The 20,263-nt window shown below is 42.6% G+C and overlaps 3 protein-coding genes across 3 annotated transcripts; all 3 read left to right on the top strand.

Moving 5' to 3' along the window:
- Positions 1-1,702: 1,702 nt before the first annotated feature.
- LOC139766815 (uncharacterized) lies at positions 1,703-3,168 on the top strand. Its single transcript, XM_071695735.1, has 2 exons — positions 1,703-1,774; positions 2,238-3,168. Exons 1-2 carry the CDS (start codon positions 1,763-1,765, stop codon positions 3,027-3,029), a joined length of 804 nt encoding a protein of 267 aa, XP_071551836.1. The 5' UTR covers positions 1,703-1,762; the 3' UTR covers positions 3,030-3,168.
- Positions 3,169-7,081: 3,913 nt separating this feature from the next.
- Positions 7,082-8,566, top strand: LOC139766814 (uncharacterized). Its single transcript, XM_071695734.1, has 2 exons — positions 7,082-7,132; positions 7,638-8,566. The coding sequence occupies exons 1-2, from the start codon at positions 7,121-7,123 to the stop codon at positions 8,427-8,429; spliced, it is 804 nt and encodes a 267-aa protein (XP_071551835.1). The 5' UTR covers positions 7,082-7,120; the 3' UTR covers positions 8,430-8,566.
- Positions 8,567-13,796: 5,230 nt separating this feature from the next.
- On the top strand, positions 13,797-15,417 carry LOC139766700 (uncharacterized). The gene is made up of 2 exons (XM_071695619.1): positions 13,797-13,982; positions 14,479-15,417. Exons 1-2 carry the CDS (start codon positions 13,812-13,814, stop codon positions 15,274-15,276), a joined length of 969 nt encoding a protein of 322 aa, XP_071551720.1. The 5' UTR covers positions 13,797-13,811; the 3' UTR covers positions 15,277-15,417.
- Positions 15,418-20,263: the final 4,846 nt, after the last annotated feature.

The following is a 20,263-nucleotide window of genomic DNA, read 5'->3' as shown; positions in this document are numbered from 1 at the left end:
TCCTTATCTGTAGTCTGTTGAGACAGAGAACTCATTACAACGATATAATTTTCCCATTATTGGGCCAAATTTCAACCAGTGTCCATAGAATTTGGCATGAAGATTTTTCTTCCAAATGCCTCACTTAGTGTAGAACAAATTTGTGATATAACTATTTTTGACTCCTCTCTACAGGTCTAAGGTCACCAGAAATGTTCTTGACTGTATGTCGGCCAGCGTTCATGAAATTTGGGGTAAAAGATGTCTTAACACATATCCTAATGACAAGTCTAAAGGTAAAGACTTACAAATACAAAACTGTATCAACTTTGCCATTCCCATTCAAGTTGTGTGATGAAACAGCTCATGAATAGTTGCTGAGTACAGCGTGGTCTAAATGGCGGTGAGAGGCACACTACCAGCCAGCTCTCGGGAGCAAAACCCAAATCGATACCTATACAATAGGGAAAGTGAACCAACACTGCAGCGGAGGGTAAGTGAGTCAAGTTTTCAAATAAAACCGCAAGAGTCGATAAGTCGGACCGCTTTCGACTCAACTCTGTCAAGTAAGTATACAGAGCTAGAACCATCCCAGATGTAGGAGTACTACTCCACACAATGATGGATCAATCCTTTGTATAAACGAAGAAACTGTTCGGAAGTAAAGAAATTTCGACGTCTAAAAAGCACTCCCAGCTTCTTTAAAGAAGACTTGGATTAATCTATCATCGCTGAGACTTATACATTTGCTGTTTTGGACCTTTTGTATCACCTGAGACTTGTGAACCAGTCTGTATCATAAACCCGGGTATCATCGTCCGGGCTTGTATAATAACTCTGAGCCATACATGAAACCAAACAAGCTTCTCTAACTCTGTATGTAAAAACGAATTACTGCATCCTAAATCAAGATCACCATTACAGACTATATAGCGACTTGAGCGCTACATGGGAAATTCAGGGACGTTTAAGGTTCTACATGAAAGTCTTATGTAGGATACAAGATGCTGCCTTGTGGAAGCGGATGGGGAAGAGCTCAGCTAGACGGGCCCCACTTATGTATTATATGAAGGAGAAAGATATTAAAGTTCTGAAGGAGATAGAAGGACACTCTAGAAAGGCGCAATGCCTACCAGGAGAGACGGGAAGGGGGATGAGAGTGAAGATGAGAGGTTGGGGGTTGTAGGGCGGGGAGGAAGAGACGTTTGAGCATATCATTACACAAAGTACAAACTACGCTCAAGGTCGGAATGTAGAGCTATTGGAGGAGGGCACTTCACGTATTGACAATACACTAACGGACATGACCTTCACTGTATCAGTAAGTCTGTGAAATGTACATCAAACAGACAATATTTGTGGCCAACACAGTTTAAGTTAATAACTGGATGAAAAACAAGGTCTAAAGCCATTTTGAATTACTGCATTACTAACAATGCTTTTAACGAGTTTGCCTGTTGTAACACAGGTAAACTTTAACCTGAAACTTTCTAATAATTCTAGGCAATTCTAGGTATGACATTTATGACACATAATAGTTGTATATAGTCAGAAATATGGCCAGAGACCGTGAGCCTAATTCCATAACATTAAGGAAGAGTCTACCACCATAAGTGGCAGCAAGGGTCCAGGACCCGATGTGGGCGGGCGTAGTAAATGCCGGAGGGAGAAGCTGCGCTGGGCGTGGTCGTCCCTTCCTAAAGGACAGGGTCGCGGGATCTTCCTATATAAACAACCACGACCATCCCCAGGCAGACCAGAAGTACGACGACTTCCCGACGACATGAACCCACTGGTGAGTCCTCCAGCAACGCGATCCCAAGCAAACCGCAGCTTTGACTCAGTGAACCTCTGTTTCATAGCCAGTTTAGTGGATCTTCTTCTGAGCGTTCGTTAATCTTTTCTTCATGGAATTTTTGGCTACCAAGCCCCAGTTCTTTAGATCTTTGATAATGATAAACGAGCATACGAATTAGCTTTACAAAACCTATAAAACGTTCCTGTTTTCATAGTCTAAATCTTGCTGACAAACCCATATATCCAACTGTAAAGCATTCTGCAGTGATGGGAATTTCACAAAATGTCAGGTTAAGTACTGCATTTCCACCTACCATTCCACACTCAAATACCAACGAGTTTCCAATACACAAGAATTGCAGCTCCATAAACGTTTCACTACAGTACCCATCAACTCCTTCCAACATATACTTTTCCCCCAACCACCCACTCCCATGACTCAACAGCGTTTTTCTCCGCAGGTACTCCTTCCCTTGTTGGTTGCGGGCTGTGTGGCCGCACCGACCGCAAGCACTTTGGCTATCCACGCCGCGCACCTGCCCTTGGCCGCGCCTTTCGCTGTGCAGCATGAGGTGACGGCTCATGTGCCTACTGATGTAGAGCTCAAGGCAGTGGGAGGGGCAGTGGCTCTGGCCCACCCTGTGGCCGCAGCCGTCCCCGGGTACACCGTCCAGGGTGAGCTTCGTCAAGTGGAACATACCGTCGCCGCACCTGAACCTGTTGAGGTTGACGTGAAGAGCCTTCCCATCCTCGCCGCCCCCATCGCCCACCCTGCTATTGCTTCTGCTCTCCCTCTAGCTCAGGTCAAGGCCCTCGAGGTCCCTGCCGTGGCCCCTGTGGCTGTGGCCCCCGCGGCTCTCACCTACTCCAACTTGAACCTGAACGTGCCAGCACCTGTGCCAGCTGGAGACGCCCCCGCCCCTGAAGAGCTGGTCCAGCGCATCCCCGTCAAGGCTCTTGGCCGCGCTCACTACTCCTTCACTCCCCAGGTTACTGAGGTCCGTCCTGAACTCAAGATCTACGAGAAGACCTTCGATGTCGCCGTGCCTAAGCCCGTCTACGAGACCAAGGAAGTGACTCCCATCCACCACTCCTACGTGCCCGAGCCTTATGCCGTGCCTCAGCCCTACGCCGTACCCGAGCCCTACAATGTGCCAGTGCCAGTTCCCCATCCCGTCCACGTGCAGCACCATGTAGCTGCTCCTTTCGCCTACGGTGCTGCCCCCTGGACCGGCCCCGTCGTCACCGTCTAACACTGAGTCTCCCTCGGGAGGCAGCGTCAGCTTCCACTGCCACCTGCAGTGGTAGAGTGACGCCGCAGTCCCGCTGTAAATATCAACATCTGTACAGGTTACCCTGAATACAGAATAAATTTCAGTTCCTCATTACAAATCATGCCTTTCACTCTAACGAACAATTCAACCTTTAATAAATAGTAATCTGCATTTACAAAAAAATACCAATAGATAATTAAACAGATAAAGAACAGCCGTGAGTTATCAATTACCCAATACTGACACATGTCTGCATACTCCCTTATTCACAAATAACACACGTTCACTTCTATGCAGGATCAAATGGTTTTGGTTGATTATATAAATCAAAATGAACGAGATTTCATCTGTTCGTCAGCTTTAAGACGCCCTTTCACACATACTGATCCAAATCCTTCGTCATTTCAACTCAAACTAAAGTCAGTATATCGCCGCCGTGAAGACCTGTAAAATTCTTCCAATCTATATGAACTATCACTCATGTTAGATGTCCCTATAATACGGAGGGCATCCATCTGACTGATTTGCTGGTATGCCTGCTTAACTTACTGCGCACCCCATGCTTATCCTGTGAGCGGTAGCGAAAAAGGATTACAGGGGTCACAAAGGTTTTTTTTATCAGACCGTAGTAAACAGATATTACACTGGCTGCTACAAAAATAATTCACTATATAATCTTCAATACATACATTACTCATCCCTTCACATGGTAAGTTTTACCGACAGTAAGCAAAGTGGATACAATCTTAAAAGCGCTTCTACCTCAGGACACAATCAAAACTTATAGACCTGATGGCATCCATTCCCGTGTACTGAAAGTGTGCTTCCAAACTTGCACTTGTGCTTGCACATTTGTTCCATTTCTGTTTAAAAACCAGAATTTTTCCTTCTTCTTGGACGTATGTATTGGTACATCCCATCTCAAGGAAGAGTAACCATTTCGACACCTCTAACTATCGTCTCATTATTTTCCCATCTACTGTTTACAAAGTCTTTCAATCCTTCAACTTTTATATCCTCAAAAATCTTGACTTTGTCTTTCCTCTGATCATTAGTATGGCTTCCGTAAGGAAAGATCCACTGGTGATATTCTTTTCTATTTTACTGATGATTGGCCATCATTACTGAAATATTTGGTGTAAATGATGGCCAATAACGAGGTTGGATACCATATTATAGTATGAGATTTACTACGTTTCTATTCAAGGTAGATGACGTTTGGATATCAAGCAGTAAGAGGGTTCTTTCCCCACAATTGATTCCCACCGGTAGAGACATCCGGCAGGATAAGGACAGGAAGAAATACCATGCACTGGTGAAGTAAACGAAGCATGGAATTTCACATGAAAGAATGAGGTCAAAAGGGGAAATTGTTCACTATCGATATCTATGCAAAACTGTTCTTTGGTAATGAGTCTATTAAGGAGGTCCATGTTTGGAACCCGTTGATGAAATGGAACGCGCTAATGTATGTATCAGTTTCGTTGTATACTTCTTCTTTTTTAGTAAAATCGGAAATAATGAAATATCTTTCCAAGCGATTTGTGATGTAACTTACATTTCAACATGAAAAAAGTGTGACGCCAGCTAATTCTAATGTTCGACTGTTCTGTTTGAAAGAAGCTAATTCTTCTGTTAATATAACATACTTTTTCTCTAGAGATTTGCATTCTATTTCCTCCAGTAGATAATTCATTATCTTTTAAACTAAGTTCTTGATCTACATTATCAGGCATCTTCAATATAAAAAAAAAAAAAATATTGAAATCCTGATACAGTCTAAACTTCTTAAGAGAATAGAGAAAATTGATTTTCTTGGTTTCTGATCATAAAGTAGGTTTCTGAGACTTGTTAGTTTTGTGGTCCTTTGTAAGTTCTAATCTTTTACTTCGTCCGCTATGTAGTGCAGGTATGAGAACTATGATATAACCACAATGTTGCTTTGTCAACGCATTCAATTGTACCCGAGTTGTTCCTAGCAATTTTCGATCGATGACTATATTTAGAAGTCTTGGTACTAAGCTTACAGCTAAACTTTTTTCATGAACTTCAGGATTTGCCAGTGATGATAACTTCCACACATTTTTCTTCATATACATTGAACACCGAATTTCGAGTATTTCATATTAATGTTCTCTAGTGTGAGAAATATTGTTTTGCTAAGTTACTTCGTTCTTGCGTTACTCCTTCACTTTGGGACCGATTGACCTAAAACTTAGTAGGGGACATATATGGATTCAATAGATCAAGGACGCCTCTTTTCATTTTTCTTCGCTCTCCTAACGATTTTCTGAGGTCAAAAACCATAAGACCTCAAAACGTACATTTCTGGCACATGTTCCTTATATGTAGTCCGGTGAGACAGAGAACTCATTACAACGATATAATTTTCCCATTATTGGGCCAAATTTCAACCAGTGTTCATAGAATCTGGCATGAAGATTTGTTTCCAAATGCCTAACTTAGTGTTGAGCAAATTTGTGATACGAATATTTGTGGCTTGTTCTTGACTGTATGTCGGCCAGCGTTCATGAAATGTGGGTAAAAGACGTCTAAACACATATCCTAATGACAAGTCTAAAGGTAAAGACTTAAAAATACAAAACTGTATCAACTTTGCCATTCCCATTCATGTTGTGTGATGAAACAGCTCATGAATAGTTGCTGAGTACAGCGTGGTCTAAATGGCGGTGAGAGGCACACAAGCAGCCAGCTCTCGGGAGCAAAACCCAAATCAATACCTATACAACAGGGAAAGTGAACCAACACTGCAGCGGAGGGCAAGTGAGTCAAGTTTTGAAGTAAAACCGCGAGAGTCGATAAGTCGGACCGCTTTCGACTCAACTCTGTCAAGTTAGTATACAGAGCTAGAACCACCCCAGATGTAGGAGTACTACTCCACACAATGATGGATCAATCCTTTGTATAAACGAAGAAACTGTTCGGAAGTAAAGAAATTTCGACGTCTAAAAAGCACTCCCAGCTTCTTTAAAGCAGACTTGCATTAATCTATCATCGCTGAGACTTATACATTTGCTGTTTTGGACCTTTTGTATCACCTGAGACTTGTGAACAGGTCTGTACCATAAACCTGGGTATCATCGTCCGGGCTTGTATAATAACTCTAAGCCATACATGAAACCAAGCAAGCGTCTCTAACTCTGTATGTAAAAACGAATTACTGCCTCCTAAATCAAGAGCACCATGACAGACTATATAGCGACTTGAGCGCTACATGGGAAATTCAGTGACGTTTAAGGTTCTACATGTAAGTCTTATTTAGGATACAAGATGCTGCCTTGTGGAAGCGGATGGGGAAGAGCTCAGCTAGACGGGCCCCACTTATGTATTATATGAAGGAGAAAGATATTAAAGTTCTGAAGGAGATAGAAGGACTCTCTAAAAAGGCGCAATGCCTACCAGGAGAGACGGGAAGGGGGATGAGGCTGAAGATGAGAGGTTGGGGGTTGTAGGGCGGGGAGGAAGAGACGTTTGAGCATATCATTACACAAAGTACAAACTACGCTCAAGGTCGGAATGTAGAGCTATGGGAGGAGGGCGCTTCACGTATTGACAATACACTAACGGACATGACCTTCATTGTATCAGTAAGTCTGTGAAATGTACATCAAACAGACAATATGTGTGGCCAACACAGTTTAAGTTAATAACTGGATGAAAAACAAGGTCTAAAGCCATTTTGAATTACTGCATTACTAACAATGCTTTTAACGAGTTTGTCTGCTGAAACACAGGTAAACTTTAACCTGAAACTTTCTAATAATTCTAGGCAATTCTAGGTATGACATTTATGACACATAATAGTTGGATATAGTCAGAAATATGGCCAGAGACCGTGAGCCTAATTCCATAACATTAAGGAAGAGTCTACCACCATAAGTGGCAGCAAGGGTCCAGGACCTGATGTGGGCGGGCGTGGTAAATGCCGGAGGGAGAAGCTGCGCTGGGCGTGGTCGTCCCTTCCTACTAGACAGGGTCGCGGGATCTTCCTATATAAACAACCACGACCATCCCCAGGCAGACCAGAAGTACGACGACTTCCCGACGACATGAACCCACTGGTGAGTCCTCCAGCAACGCGATCCCAAGCAAATCGCAGCTTTGACTCAGTGAACCTCTGTTTCATAGCCAGTTTAGTGGATCTTCTTCTGAGCGTTCGTTAATCTTTTCTTCATGGAATTTTTGGCTACCAAGCCCCAGTTCTTTAGTTCTTTGATAATGATAAACGAGCATACGAATTAGCTTTACAAAACGTATAAAACGTTCCTGTTTTCATAGTCTAAATCTTGCTGACAAACCCATATATCCAACTGTAAAGCATTCTACAGTGATGGGAATTTCACAAAATGTAACGCTAGAAACGGTGATCAATTGCACGCTAAATTACATTGTCAGGTTAAGTACTGCATTTCCACCTACCATTCCACACTCAAATACCAACGAGTTTCCAATACACAAGAATTGCAGCTCCATAAACGTTTCACTACAGTACCCATCAACTCCTTCCAACATATAATTTTCCCCCAACCACCCACTCGCATGACTCAACAGCGTTTTTCTCCGCAGGTACTCCTTCCCTTGTTGGTTGCGGGCTGTGTGGCCGCACCGACCGCAAGCACTTTGGCTATCCACGCCGCGCACCTGCCCTTGGCCGCGCCTTTCGCTGTGCAGCATGAGGTGACGGCTCATGTGCCTACTGATGTAGAGCTCAAGGCAGTGGGAGGGGCAGTGGCTCTGGCCCACCCTGTGGCCGCAGCCGTCCCCGGGTACACCGTCCAGGGTGAGCTTCGTCAAGTGGAACACACCGTCGCCGCACCTGAACCTGTTGAGGTTGACGTGAAGAGCCTTCCCATCCTCGCCGCACCCATCGCCCACCCTGCTATTGCTTCTGCTCTCCCTCTAGCTCAGGTCAAGGCCCTCGAGGTCCCTGCCGTGGCCCCTGTGGCTGTGGCCCCCGCGGCTCTCACCTACTCCAACTTGAACCTGAACGTGCCAGCACCTGTGCCAGCTGGAGACGCCCCCGCCCCTGAAGAGCTGGTCCAGCGCATCCCCGTCAAGGCTCTTGGCCGCGCTCACTACTCCTTCACTCCCCAGGTCACTGAGGTCCGTCCTGAACTCAAGATCTACGAAAAGACCTTCGATGTCGCTGTGCCTAAGCCCGTCTACGAGACCAAGGAAGTGACTCCCATCCACCACTCCTACGTGCCCGAGCCTTATGCCGTGCCTCAGCCCTACGCCGTACCCGAGCCCTACAATGTGCCAGTGCCAGTTCCCCATCCCGTCCACGTGCAGCACCATGTAGCTGCTCCTTTCGCCTACGGTGCTGCCCCCTGGGCCGGCCCCGTCGTCACCGTCTAACACTGAGTCTCCTTCGGGAGGCAGCGTCAGCTTCCACTGCCACCTGCAGTGGTAGAGTGACGCCGCAGTCCCGCTGTAAATATCAACATCTGTACAGGTTATCCTGAATACAGAATAAATTTCAGTTCCTCAATACATATCTTGCCTTTCACTCTCATGAAAACTTCAACCTTTAATAAAAAGTAATCTGTATGAAAAGAAATACCAACAGATAATTGAGTAAATAAAGAACAGCCGTGAGTTATGAATTACCCAATGCTGACACATGTCTGCATACTCCCTTATTCATAAATAACACACGTTCACTTCTATGCAGGATCAAATGGTTTTGGTTGATTATATAAATCAAAATGAACGAGATTTCATCTGTTCGTCAGCTTTAAGACGCCCTTTCGCACATACTGATCCAAATCCTTCGTCATTTCAACTCAAACTAAAGTCAGTATATCGCCGCCGTGAAGACCTGTAAAATTCCTCCAATCTGTATGAACTATCACTCATGTTAGATGTCACCTATAATACGGAGGGCGTCCATCTGACTGATTTGCCGGTATGCCTGCTTAACTTACTGCGCATCCCATGCTCATCCTGTGAGCGGTAGCGAAAAAGGATTACAGGGGTCACAAAGGGTCTAAGACAGACCACAGTGATCTGATATTACATAGGTTGTTACAAAATTGGTTCATTACATAACCTTCATTTCGCACATTATGTAGTGTTTCATACAAGTTTTACCGACTAGCCGAGAGAGAGAGGATACAAGCTTAAAATTTTAGGTACTTTGTTATTAACAATAAGGTGTTGACATTTCTTACAGGATTCATTTAAACCTATCCCTAAAACGGCCTGTTTTTCAGATTCTAAGACATAGTGCTCTAGTTTGTGTCCCAGTGTACGACAAACTTGTCCTAGCTGCGTTTTACATGACAACATCAGGCAAGTGCTACACAGAGATAGAAATGGAACATTAGGTCAGCCAAGGGAGAAGGAATCAGATAAGGTGACCCACCCAGCCTAGGTTATTAATATATGGTCAGCCAAGGATCAGTAACGAGGATCAAGAAGTCAGGATTTCCCAAGACACTGCAGCGAGATTGAGGCAGGTAAAGAGTTCAAGTGACTAACATGAAAACCAACACCAGAAGAAATATACACCTATGAGTTGACCCCGGAGTAAGTATTTCCCAAGACCGTTCAACACATCGTAACAATTCAATGTATACCAACTCTAGAAGCATAATCATCAGTTAAATACTTACCACAAACATTTATCAACGGTATCAGATACCTATTGTTGACAAACATCCATTAACTATCAGATACTTACGACGAATATTCATCAACTGAATCAATAAGACGTAATGTAAACTGTTCACTGAAAACAGTTTGCGTTAGACAGGAAAATGTGCATCTATTTTGATGATTTGATTTTTTACGGTTAAAGTGGACATATTACAAGTGGATTCTGCATTTCTGTGTGTATCAACATCACTGATAAGAACTATGATAAATAACGGGGGGATGTTCGTACACCTCCAGAGCAAAAGGAGGAAACGGAACCTACCTCTTGCAAAATGAAACGAAATGATTGCTTAATATCAGCAAGTTTACGACAAGAGGTGATTAACAATCTTCTCGCGGACAACATCAACGAGAGATCAGAGAAACAAGAGGTAAAGCAGTTTTCGTTTGGTTGATGAGACCATCGGAGGCAACAGCATTCGTGAACAGGTTTTTACTGCCGACTTCAACTTAATGAGGTCTTGCTACGCAGGTCCAGCTTCATTGATCTGTGACCACCACATTATGAAACTAGAAACAAGACCTTATATGATGGTGATTCAACTCTTGATCAAAATTACAGTAACAAAACTGAGGAAATTAGACAAGAAATCAGAAACAACTGAATTGATATCCTTAACTTACATAATGATTAAGATGTGTGAAGTGTATTTGAAAACTACTTACTATTGACAATGAATATATATATCAATAAGCGCCAATGAATATTTGAAAACCATCCAGGATGACTTGAATTATGAAGGATATAATTACTCGTAAGAGAAAATAAGCATAGAAGAAAAGTCAACTGACAACAGCGGAGATAGAAAATTTGACAATACACAGAAAGAATAGAAATTCAAAAAGCAGACGACAAAGTAAACACACAAAAATAAACAAACACGAAAACAAGAAGATACAAGAGAACCACTAACACACGAATATGGCAAATATAGCAAAGACAATCTTTTTACTTCTAAGTATACAGTCGAAAAATATTCCATTTCCACACCACAAAAAGTATTTCCAGATGTATATCTTACGTTGAAAAAAATTAAGAGCTATAAAGTACTGGAATTCTTAGATGAAGTAAAACTGGACACAAATCAACTGCTGCTAATAACAGCCTCAAGACTTTTATGGAAAGTTAGACGTTAAGTGACATTTCGTATAAACTCGATGTTTCACAAGTCACTAACTGACGGCAAAATACCACTCGAAGATAACAACCCCATATATAAGAAAAGTGTAAAGTAACGAGCCTTAAAGAACCATTCGATTAACCTCGCATAATTTAGATAAATAATCAAAGAATAGTGAAGCAGACTTGTAAAATCTATTGAGGCATACGAAACAGACAATGTACAATCAACAAAAAAGTAACGATACACTTGCCGTACTCTACAGTTTGAAAAACAGGACTAAAACTTGTGAAATTTTCTCCTGGGTCTCATGTATTGGCATGCATGCACTCCTTATCTAGCAACGGCACTACACAAGAAAGGAAAGCTATCAAGGAAAACTGGAGATGTATAGGAACTTATTCTATTCTGATTGGAATTACTAAGTACTTTTATATTTCTGTCATCTACTATCTACTGTATACTGAAATCTTTCTTGTATCTGGTAGGAAACGTAACAGAATATCTAATATTCATGTAAAAAAAAGTATACTGAAGTGTACAGCCATGAACGAATATTCAGGAATTTGAAAGAATTCTAAGACTCACATTTCGAAACGTAAACTTTGCAATTATACGTCAGCATAATCATCATCTCCCTCTGTTCTTTGACAAATGCAATGGTCGTAACAGCCACATACAAATTCAAGTATGACTCATTAGTACATGTACCTTTTGAGCACTCGTGGTCGATCATGCACCAATGTCCTGTAATTAAAAACAAATTAGCATGCACTGGTTTGATAATTACCTCAAGCAAAATAATGATTTCCAGATAATTAGTTCAATTTTGTCTACATGCTCTTTTTTTCCCTCTGCAAACTTTCAGTCTTTTTTCCAGGAATATTAGCCAGCATTTTCATTTTCTAATCGTTTTCTTACATAACTATATACGGGAAGTGGCAACGCATCCGTCTAACTTTTGTACTTGTTTCCAAGAGTAAGTGTGGTGCAAGTGCGTCTTGAAAGCAGTGAATACGCAAATAAAGTGACACTTCATTTTGAATTCCATCAAACCCATGGGTAACGATACTTCTTTTGTTAAATGTACATGGGTTCAGTAACTGAAGCGGCCGACTGGCTGAACACACACACACACACATACACACATATATATATATATATATATATATATATATATATATATACGAATAAAGTGCATATGAACGCGCACCTTCATAGAACATACAAACCTCCAACCTGCCAGGATCGAACCCGGGACCCCTGTGCAAGAGGCAGGCATGCTAACCGCTAGGCTATGGGACTGTATAATAGGAAACAACTATTCGAAATACTAAGTACTCGAATACCCTTCGTCTCACAATGGTGAGCAACGGGGTCTATCGGTTGTTTCCGAACAGACGCACATAGCCAGCTGATAGCGTTTTACCGAACCTAACTGTACAACGCGGAGGTATATGAATACGAATAAAGTACAGTTAGGTTCGGTAAAACGCTATCAGCTGGCTATGTGCGTCTGTTCGGAAATAACCGGTATAGACCCCGTTGCTCACCATTGTGAGACGAAGGGTATTCGAGTACTTAGTATTTCGAATAGTTATTTCCTATTATACAGTCCCATAGCCTAGCGGTTAGCATGCCTGCCTCTTGCACAGGGGTCCCGGGTTCGATCCTGGCTGTTGGAGGTTTGTATGATATATATATATGTATATGTATGTATTCTTTTCCTTTTTTTACATTGGAGGCTAAAATGTAAAATGATTCAGACAAAAGTCCACATCAAGGCCGAACCTCAAGTTAAATATACAAAGGTAAATGAAAGGGAAAAGGAAGAGGCAAGGGATAGTACTTGCGAATTTTAGAGGGGGGTGAAAACCCTGTCTTTTAAATTGTGCCAGGTCGTAGTTATTGGGAAAGATTTAAAATGGTACAGAGTTACAAAGCTTCAAGATGTAGAGAAAGAGAGTTATCAAAACGGCCCACCCTTGAGTTGCCAACGGCCACACAATAAACCATGTGACGCAGCAACTTGCGAGTCAAAAGCCACAGATGCAACTTCTCAAAATTTTTGGGCAAAAAAATGCAGGAAGTAGGACTGTACATGAATAACACTACGAAAACATAAAAAAAAAAAAATATCCAGAGATTATGTCAAATGGGAACAGTGATTAGAAAAAGAGCCAAACAATTCTAAGCGAAGAGAATATAAAGTCATGCACTTTAGAAACAAGAATTCTAAAACATGAAAAATTGCTAGGAAATCCAAGGTTCAATGGAAATGAAGAAAATTATTTTGAATTTCTAATCACCAATCTGAACTACACTAAGTAGTGTTAACGGCAAGGATGAGAGAGAGAGAGAGAGAGAGAGAGAGAGAGAGAGAGAGAGAGAGAGAGAGAGAGAGAGAAGGGGGGGGGGAATTTATGGATAAGAACTTCCATTACAAAACCTAAGAGACAATCCTACCTTTCTTCAACGCTTTAGTAATGCCACATTTTGAATGCATTCTGTTCAGTCTTCGTCTCCTGAATAATTGATAAAGAAAAAACAAACACAAAACACGGCTATAACAATACCTCCTGTTCAGAGAAACATACCTTGCGGAGAGAGGCTAATACGGTTAAGCCATTTATTACGTAATAAGCGAAATGGTGGGATAAATCTCTCCCCCCCATCTCTCTCTCTCTCTCTCTCTCTCTCTCTCTCTCTCTCTCTCTCTCTCTCTCTCTCTCTCTATCCTTGCCGCATAACCCGATCCAGTATACTACAGACTGGTGATAAGAATTTCAAAATCATTTCATTCATTAATCATTAGACTCTACAGTCACCAGTTTCACAGAGTCTTCACCACTGCGAGATATCTACGATAAGCTGTATGTGGCCAGAAACATTTTCAGAGGCCATATGGCTTGTTTCGTAACACACGAGAAGATTCTGCTACCACCAGTGACAGGATCGGATGGCCTACTGCTCATGTAATCGGGCATGGTTGCCGGAGGGGGAAGCTGCGCTGGGCGTGGTCGTTGCCTCCATAAGGAGATGGACCGCGACATCTTCATATATAAGCCGACCACGACCGTCCCCAGGCAGACCAGAGCTTCGACGACTTCCTGACGACATGAACCCACTGGTGAGTGCTCGAGCAACGGTGTCCTGAGAACACCGCAGTGAACTCAGTGAACTTGTTCAATGTCCAGCTTTGTCGTCTACTTGTAAACCTTAAATACTGTTATCGAATCTAGGTTATAAGCGCTTGTGGTCAATTTTCTGACATTTGATACAAGAAAAGCCAGATTATTTTTCCCTAATCCGCAATTCATTCGTAATTGCATGTTTTGGATCAACAAGAAGTTTAAAATCACGCACTGTAACGCATCCAAACCTACGCTACAATATTCTGAATGTTTTCCCCACAATAAACGCAGCGCTACATGTCATATTCAGTTCTCAAACTGCTTCAAATCGTCAGGTTACTCTTCCTTGCTCACACACTGAACGCTCCTCCTATACATACACGTATTACTGCTTCCCTGCCATTATGTTCTGAGCACCCCAAAACACCAGTATCGAACCCATCCGCCTTTCTATGGGAAAGAACGCTCACATGAACGTTGCTTCCTCCACAGGTACTCTTTCCCTTGTTGGTTGCGGGCTGTGTGGCCGCACCGGCGGCAGAAACTGTGGCCATCCACGCCGCGCCTCTGACCCTGGCTGCACCTTTGGCTGTGCAGCATGAGGTGACAGCTCATGTACCTACTGATGTGAAGCTCAAAACTGTAGGCAAGGCAGTGGCTCTGGCCCACCCAGTGGCCGCAGCCGTCCCCGGGTACACCGTCCAGGGTGAGCTTCGTCAAGTGGAACATACCGTCGCCGCACCTGAACCTGTTGAGGTTGACGTGAAGAGCCTTCCCATCCTCGCCGCCCCCATCGCCCACCCTGCTATTGCTTCTGCTCTCCCTCTAGCTCAGGTCAAGGCCCTCGAGGTCCCTGCCGTGGCCCCTGTGGCTGTGGCCCCCGCGGCTCTCACCTACTCCAACTTGAACCTGAACGTGCCAGCACCTGTGCCAGCTGGAGACGCCCCCGCCCCTGAAGAGCTGGTCCAGCGCATCCCCGTCAAGGCTCTTGGCCGCGCTCACTACTCCTTCACTCCCCAGGTCACTGAGGTCCGTCCTGAACTCAAGATCTACGAGAAGACCTTCGACGTTGCTGTGCCCAAGCCTGTCTACGAGACCAAGGAAGTGACTCCCATCCACCACTCCTACGTGCCCGAGCCTTATGCCGTGCCTCAGCCCTACGCCGTGCCCGAGCCCTACAATGTGCCAGTGCCAGTTCCCCATCCCGTCCACGTGCAGCACCATGTAGCTGCTCCTTTCGCCTACGGTGCTGCCCCCTGGACCGGTCCTCTCGTCACCGTCGAGCAATGAGTCTCCCTCGGGAGGCAGCGTCAGCTTCCACTGCCACCTGCAGTGGTAGAGTGACGCCGCAGTCCCGCTGTAAATATCAACATCTGTACATTCGCAAGCACTCTTTGACTATCCTAAATGCAAAATAAATTTCAATGACGCCGTATATCTTTTATTTCCCTGTCAAGCAAAATTTCATTTTGCCTGGACCAATACACTTTAAATACCACAGATGAACTACAAAAACACAACCAACAATAATGAAGATCTGGCGTGTTTGCTGAAATCGCCACTGCTGAATCAGGTACTCCTCGATTATCCCTGCTAGCGAGTCTATGGAGGAGAGCCATCAACTTAACATGGAAATAAAGTAAAACGTGTAAGGCCAGGTCTTGTTATTGCTGTAGTTTTACTAATCAAAACCAGGTGATGGGAAATGCCTTACCTAGTTTGAAGATATCAGCAGTTCTGTTTGGATAGGGACGTTTTTTTCCTACGTGAGAATTAAATTGTTTTTTTTTTCTCTTTTGTTCTAGTGACTGTAATGCTTTGCATTTTAATGTAAGTCTGCATCATTTATATTATGATTTTCAGAGATTTTGAAGAAATCGCATTGTTTCAATACTGTACTCGTATCTTAAGTACGGAGAGACTTTACCATGTTATTCTCTTCTTATGGTACATTTCTCAGAACTGGAAATAGTTTTGTAGCCATTCTTTGTATTTATTCAATTACTTATGTAATTCGGATATCAAAAGTAAACTGTACATTCAAGATGTGAAATTACAGAGTCATAGAAAAGTCATATGACTGTCCCTAGCGTTTGATCGTCGAAGTTATTAGCTATAAATCCCATCACGAGGTTTCCCTTATTGCTTGCTGCATAACACTGTTTATTTCATTCAATACGTGTACGTGTGCTGAAAAGGATTCCACGATCTTTTTCCTTACTTACTGAAGAATTCATATTCCCAAGCATTCTACATCATGTTTAGCATTTTTGTTTCCAAGGTGCACCACGTTACATCCGTCTACGTTACATCCCATTTTATATTTTTCAAGCTTTCTGGGTTTTCTTTTTATCCACATAGTTGCTTAATTATTGCTCTGTGTCCTGTTCTTGTATTACTGGTACGTTTCGAGACCTTATATTCGAGACCCACCTGTAGGTTGTTTATATATATTTCCTAAGGAACGAGGCAGACTACCACCAGCTTCTGTTGCATCCCACACCTTTTCATTCAGCCAGCCGGAGGCATCGTCAGTGAAAACTACACGTAACTGTATGGCGATGTCTTAATTATTAATCCATGTACACAGTCCGTTTCCTATGTTTCGTGATTTTAAACTAAATACGCCTATTACGGCTTTATCGAAAGCCTTTTTGAAAGTACATTACATCAAAGTGTATCAATAATTCCCAGTCGTTTTACGTATCACTGAAGAATTCAAATATATATGTTAGAGGAGCTCTGTTCTTGTAGAGGTCAGGTTGACTGGTATCATACTGGAATCCTCAAAAGACACAACAATTTTGTCTCCCCCCCCCTTTTTTTTAGTTGAAAATGAGGCTAATCAGAGTTTACTCTAATGAACATTTCTGATCTTTTTTCCTGCATAGATGACAAAGCCCAGTATCCAGTCTCTTGTGACTTCAACCTCTGGTTTGTGCTTTGCTAAGTGACGTTGTTATGGGAATATTATTTCCCCGTGTGATTTCATTTGAAATTCATGGGTCTGTTATCACATCTAACTGCTTCAATAGTTGGTACTGTACTCAGTTTCTATCAGTTTAGTTTTTCGTAATCTAGCCCTGGGAATGATACCGTGGTCTGGGGTCTTCGACTATAAGTTGCTATATGAAAGTCCTGAGAAGGATACAGAACGGCTTGAGGAACCACAAACAGGAGAGCTTAGCGGCACCAATCCCACTGATATATCGCACGAAGGAGAAGAATATTAAAGTTCTGAAGGAGGTACAAGGAGACGTTAAGAAGGCACACTGCCTACCCAGGAAGGTGGGAGACGGAGGCGAAGACGACAAGGGATGAGATGCAAGGAACAGAGGCACTAAGGATCAGACTGTAATGCTATGCAGAAGGCGTTTCTCATTCATGGACAGCAGTCTGTCAGACAATTATCTCTGCTGTGTTCTTCATAACGTGATCTGCAAAGTGTTAACGCAGACTTGATAGTAACGACGTAAAACAAGTTTGTAAGTGAGCTTGAGGTCGATGTCATCAGTGATTCAATATCAATAATGGTTCTTGTCACTATACTACCATACGTTGGGAAAACTTAAAAACATCTCCCTCACAACAGCTAATACACAGTATATGTACCATTTATATCTGCAGCTACTGTTTCATGACATCGGGGGAGAGGCACTCCGTTCGCATTTGATTGGGTTGTGCTCTTCAGCGAACTAGAATATGGATACTTCGCGTGTTAATGAGCAACTTAGTACTCCAATTATTCCTAAGACAGTCAGAGTTTCTTTCCCAGTCTCCGTTGCACTTCCTAAAACCTCACATGCAGAGTCTGAGCCTTATTAAGGTTTAATATTTCAGTCCACAAGTTGCGATACCGTTCACAGTTAGGCAGACCAGAGTGTTATCATACAACCTAACGGAACAAGGCCTCAATGTAACAAGCATCATCTAGGTTAATGCCGATAATACGTGAACGATACATAAATCGTAAATGTATATAGATCTCGCAAGGCGAAGATCCACTTCTCTCCGTGAGCAGAACTAGTGTTTAATAAGCAGAGGCCCTCCCGGTGTAGACACGTCGCGAATTTGCATACAGTTCGTCCAAGTAGTCAGGTTTGCCAGTGTTGCCCGGAACATACGGCGTCTTCTGGCTAACCTGCTTTATATAATATTTGAAATACACTCTCCCAATATTCTATTTCACTTTATCACTCTATGATACTCCCCCACATGCCTCCTTGATTACTATTCTATTTTACCCTACCATTATCAATACCGAATTTTTGCAGTGTTACAATAATTCCTTAACATATTAAAATCTGTTGCTCGGTCATTACTGGTCATTACTATCTAAGTCTATCAGCATTGTATTTTAATCAACAACTATCAAGTTTTGCTCTGATGACCCTAGTTACTCTAATATTAATCAGTATTGCTCGATCTCGACTGAATTTCTCTCTTACGAGCAGCTGATTTCGCTTATCATTCATCAGTACTTCACAGCTAGTCACTTTCATTTGTTCATTTACTCGTGTGGCTCTTTTTCTTTAAGTAACCAACATGGCACGGTGATGCCCCAATTAAAGTGAAAGAGAAAAGTAGTCCGACAGAAACATTGCAGGAAATTAATAAGAGATAAACAGGCGTTTATAGACCTAATTTTTAAAGGCATAAAAGTTTTAAGAAGGATAAATGAGAGGAGGAAAAGGATCCCACAACTCAGCTGTCAGAGAAAGGGAGGAGGTGTAACGGTCAATCTTCGAAACGCCTGTCGCCATACAAGATATTGTGGGAGGCAGACTTGGTGGCAGAGACACACAGAGACAGCTCACGAGAGCAGTGGCCAAAATGATACCAGCAAAACAAGGAGAGCGTACCAACACAGCGACCTACTACTGTTTCATTCGACTTAAACCAAACTTTTTTACACACTACAATGTTTTATTACATCATTACTCTCATGAGCCCAGGGTAAGTCCAGGGATTTTGGTTGGGTCGTTGGTCGACCAAGCCCTCAGGCCTAAATAAACCCCCCACAGCCTGGTAGCCTTGGCACACTATGCAGGCACTTGTCCAGTACACTGTTAAACTTCTCTCCTGAGAATTGAACACATTTTCTTGTTACACATCCGTTTAAAGCCGTGACGTCCCCATTCTACTTTCATGTAACTCAAAAGCTGCCTCATTCTACCCAATTACCGGTCCATCCTGTTTCATCTGTTTTACGCCGTTACTTCCCCATTTTACTCTTATATAACTCAAATGCCGCCCCATTCTACTCAATTACCGGTCCATCCTGCTTCATTAGTGAGTTTAGGCTAACCCATCCCCCATGGGTCCGGAGCTTATCTTAATATCATGGATGAATACACGGGAATCTAATTTCACCTCCAGGCCTTCCTGTGCAAAAGATTACATGAAAGCAAGTTTTTTCTCTCGTGGGGAATAACTTTACCGAGGCAAGGCTCGTCATCTGCATTAAACTCTTCTCAAGAACAGTAATTTTTTCTTTTACGGATGAAATATTGCACACGACGTTCTAGGAGAATGTTTATAGCAATAAAGAAATTATTCGTTTTTTTCAAAACTTATCAAGCACATAACCACAGTTAAACATCTAATACTTGTAGAAATGATACATAACGGAAGAGTGATTTTTGCTGAGAAATCCTCGAAAAGTCTCGTTGGATAATGATAATAAACGAATGTCTATTATCCTGTAAACTTTGCCTACATGAAGATGAATAAGATCCTTATTGTAGATTCTAATGGTGACTTAGGACACACACACACACATACACACACACACACACACATACACACACACACACACACACGTCACAGAGTAAAGGTTCTTTCTAAATCTAGGAAATCAACTCCAAGGTCCAGACGACTGCAGGCAAGCTAAGAATATCTTTCTTGACTGCTGACTGTTAAAACGAGTTATGGGAGTTTGAGAATTTGGAAGGGTTCTTTGGAGTACAGTCTTACAAAAAGGTCAAGACAACAAGAAAAGTTTATAAAAGTAATCTATACTCGGACTCAAAAGAGGTGCTACCGTGTTCAATCACTCAATTGTCTTTCGTAATTCAAATCAACCTTTCTCCCGTACTGGGAGGCCAGCGACCATCCATTCCAAAAATGCTCACCTTAAAGTTGCCCGACTCCGTCCAACCGACTTCCTCTGATTTATTTTCCCCCATTGCACTTATCCTATGACATTACACTGTGACCTTACTGTACAAACAAAAAACGGGAGTACTCGATTTTTTTCCCCTGTTGAAAATACCGA

This window comes from Panulirus ornatus, chromosome 58, assembly GCF_036320965.1.
Source record: "Panulirus ornatus isolate Po-2019 chromosome 58, ASM3632096v1, whole genome shotgun sequence".
NCBI lineage: Eukaryota > Metazoa > Arthropoda > Malacostraca > Decapoda > Palinuridae > Panulirus > Panulirus ornatus.
This window is presented reverse-complemented; position numbering and strand designations above follow the sequence as displayed.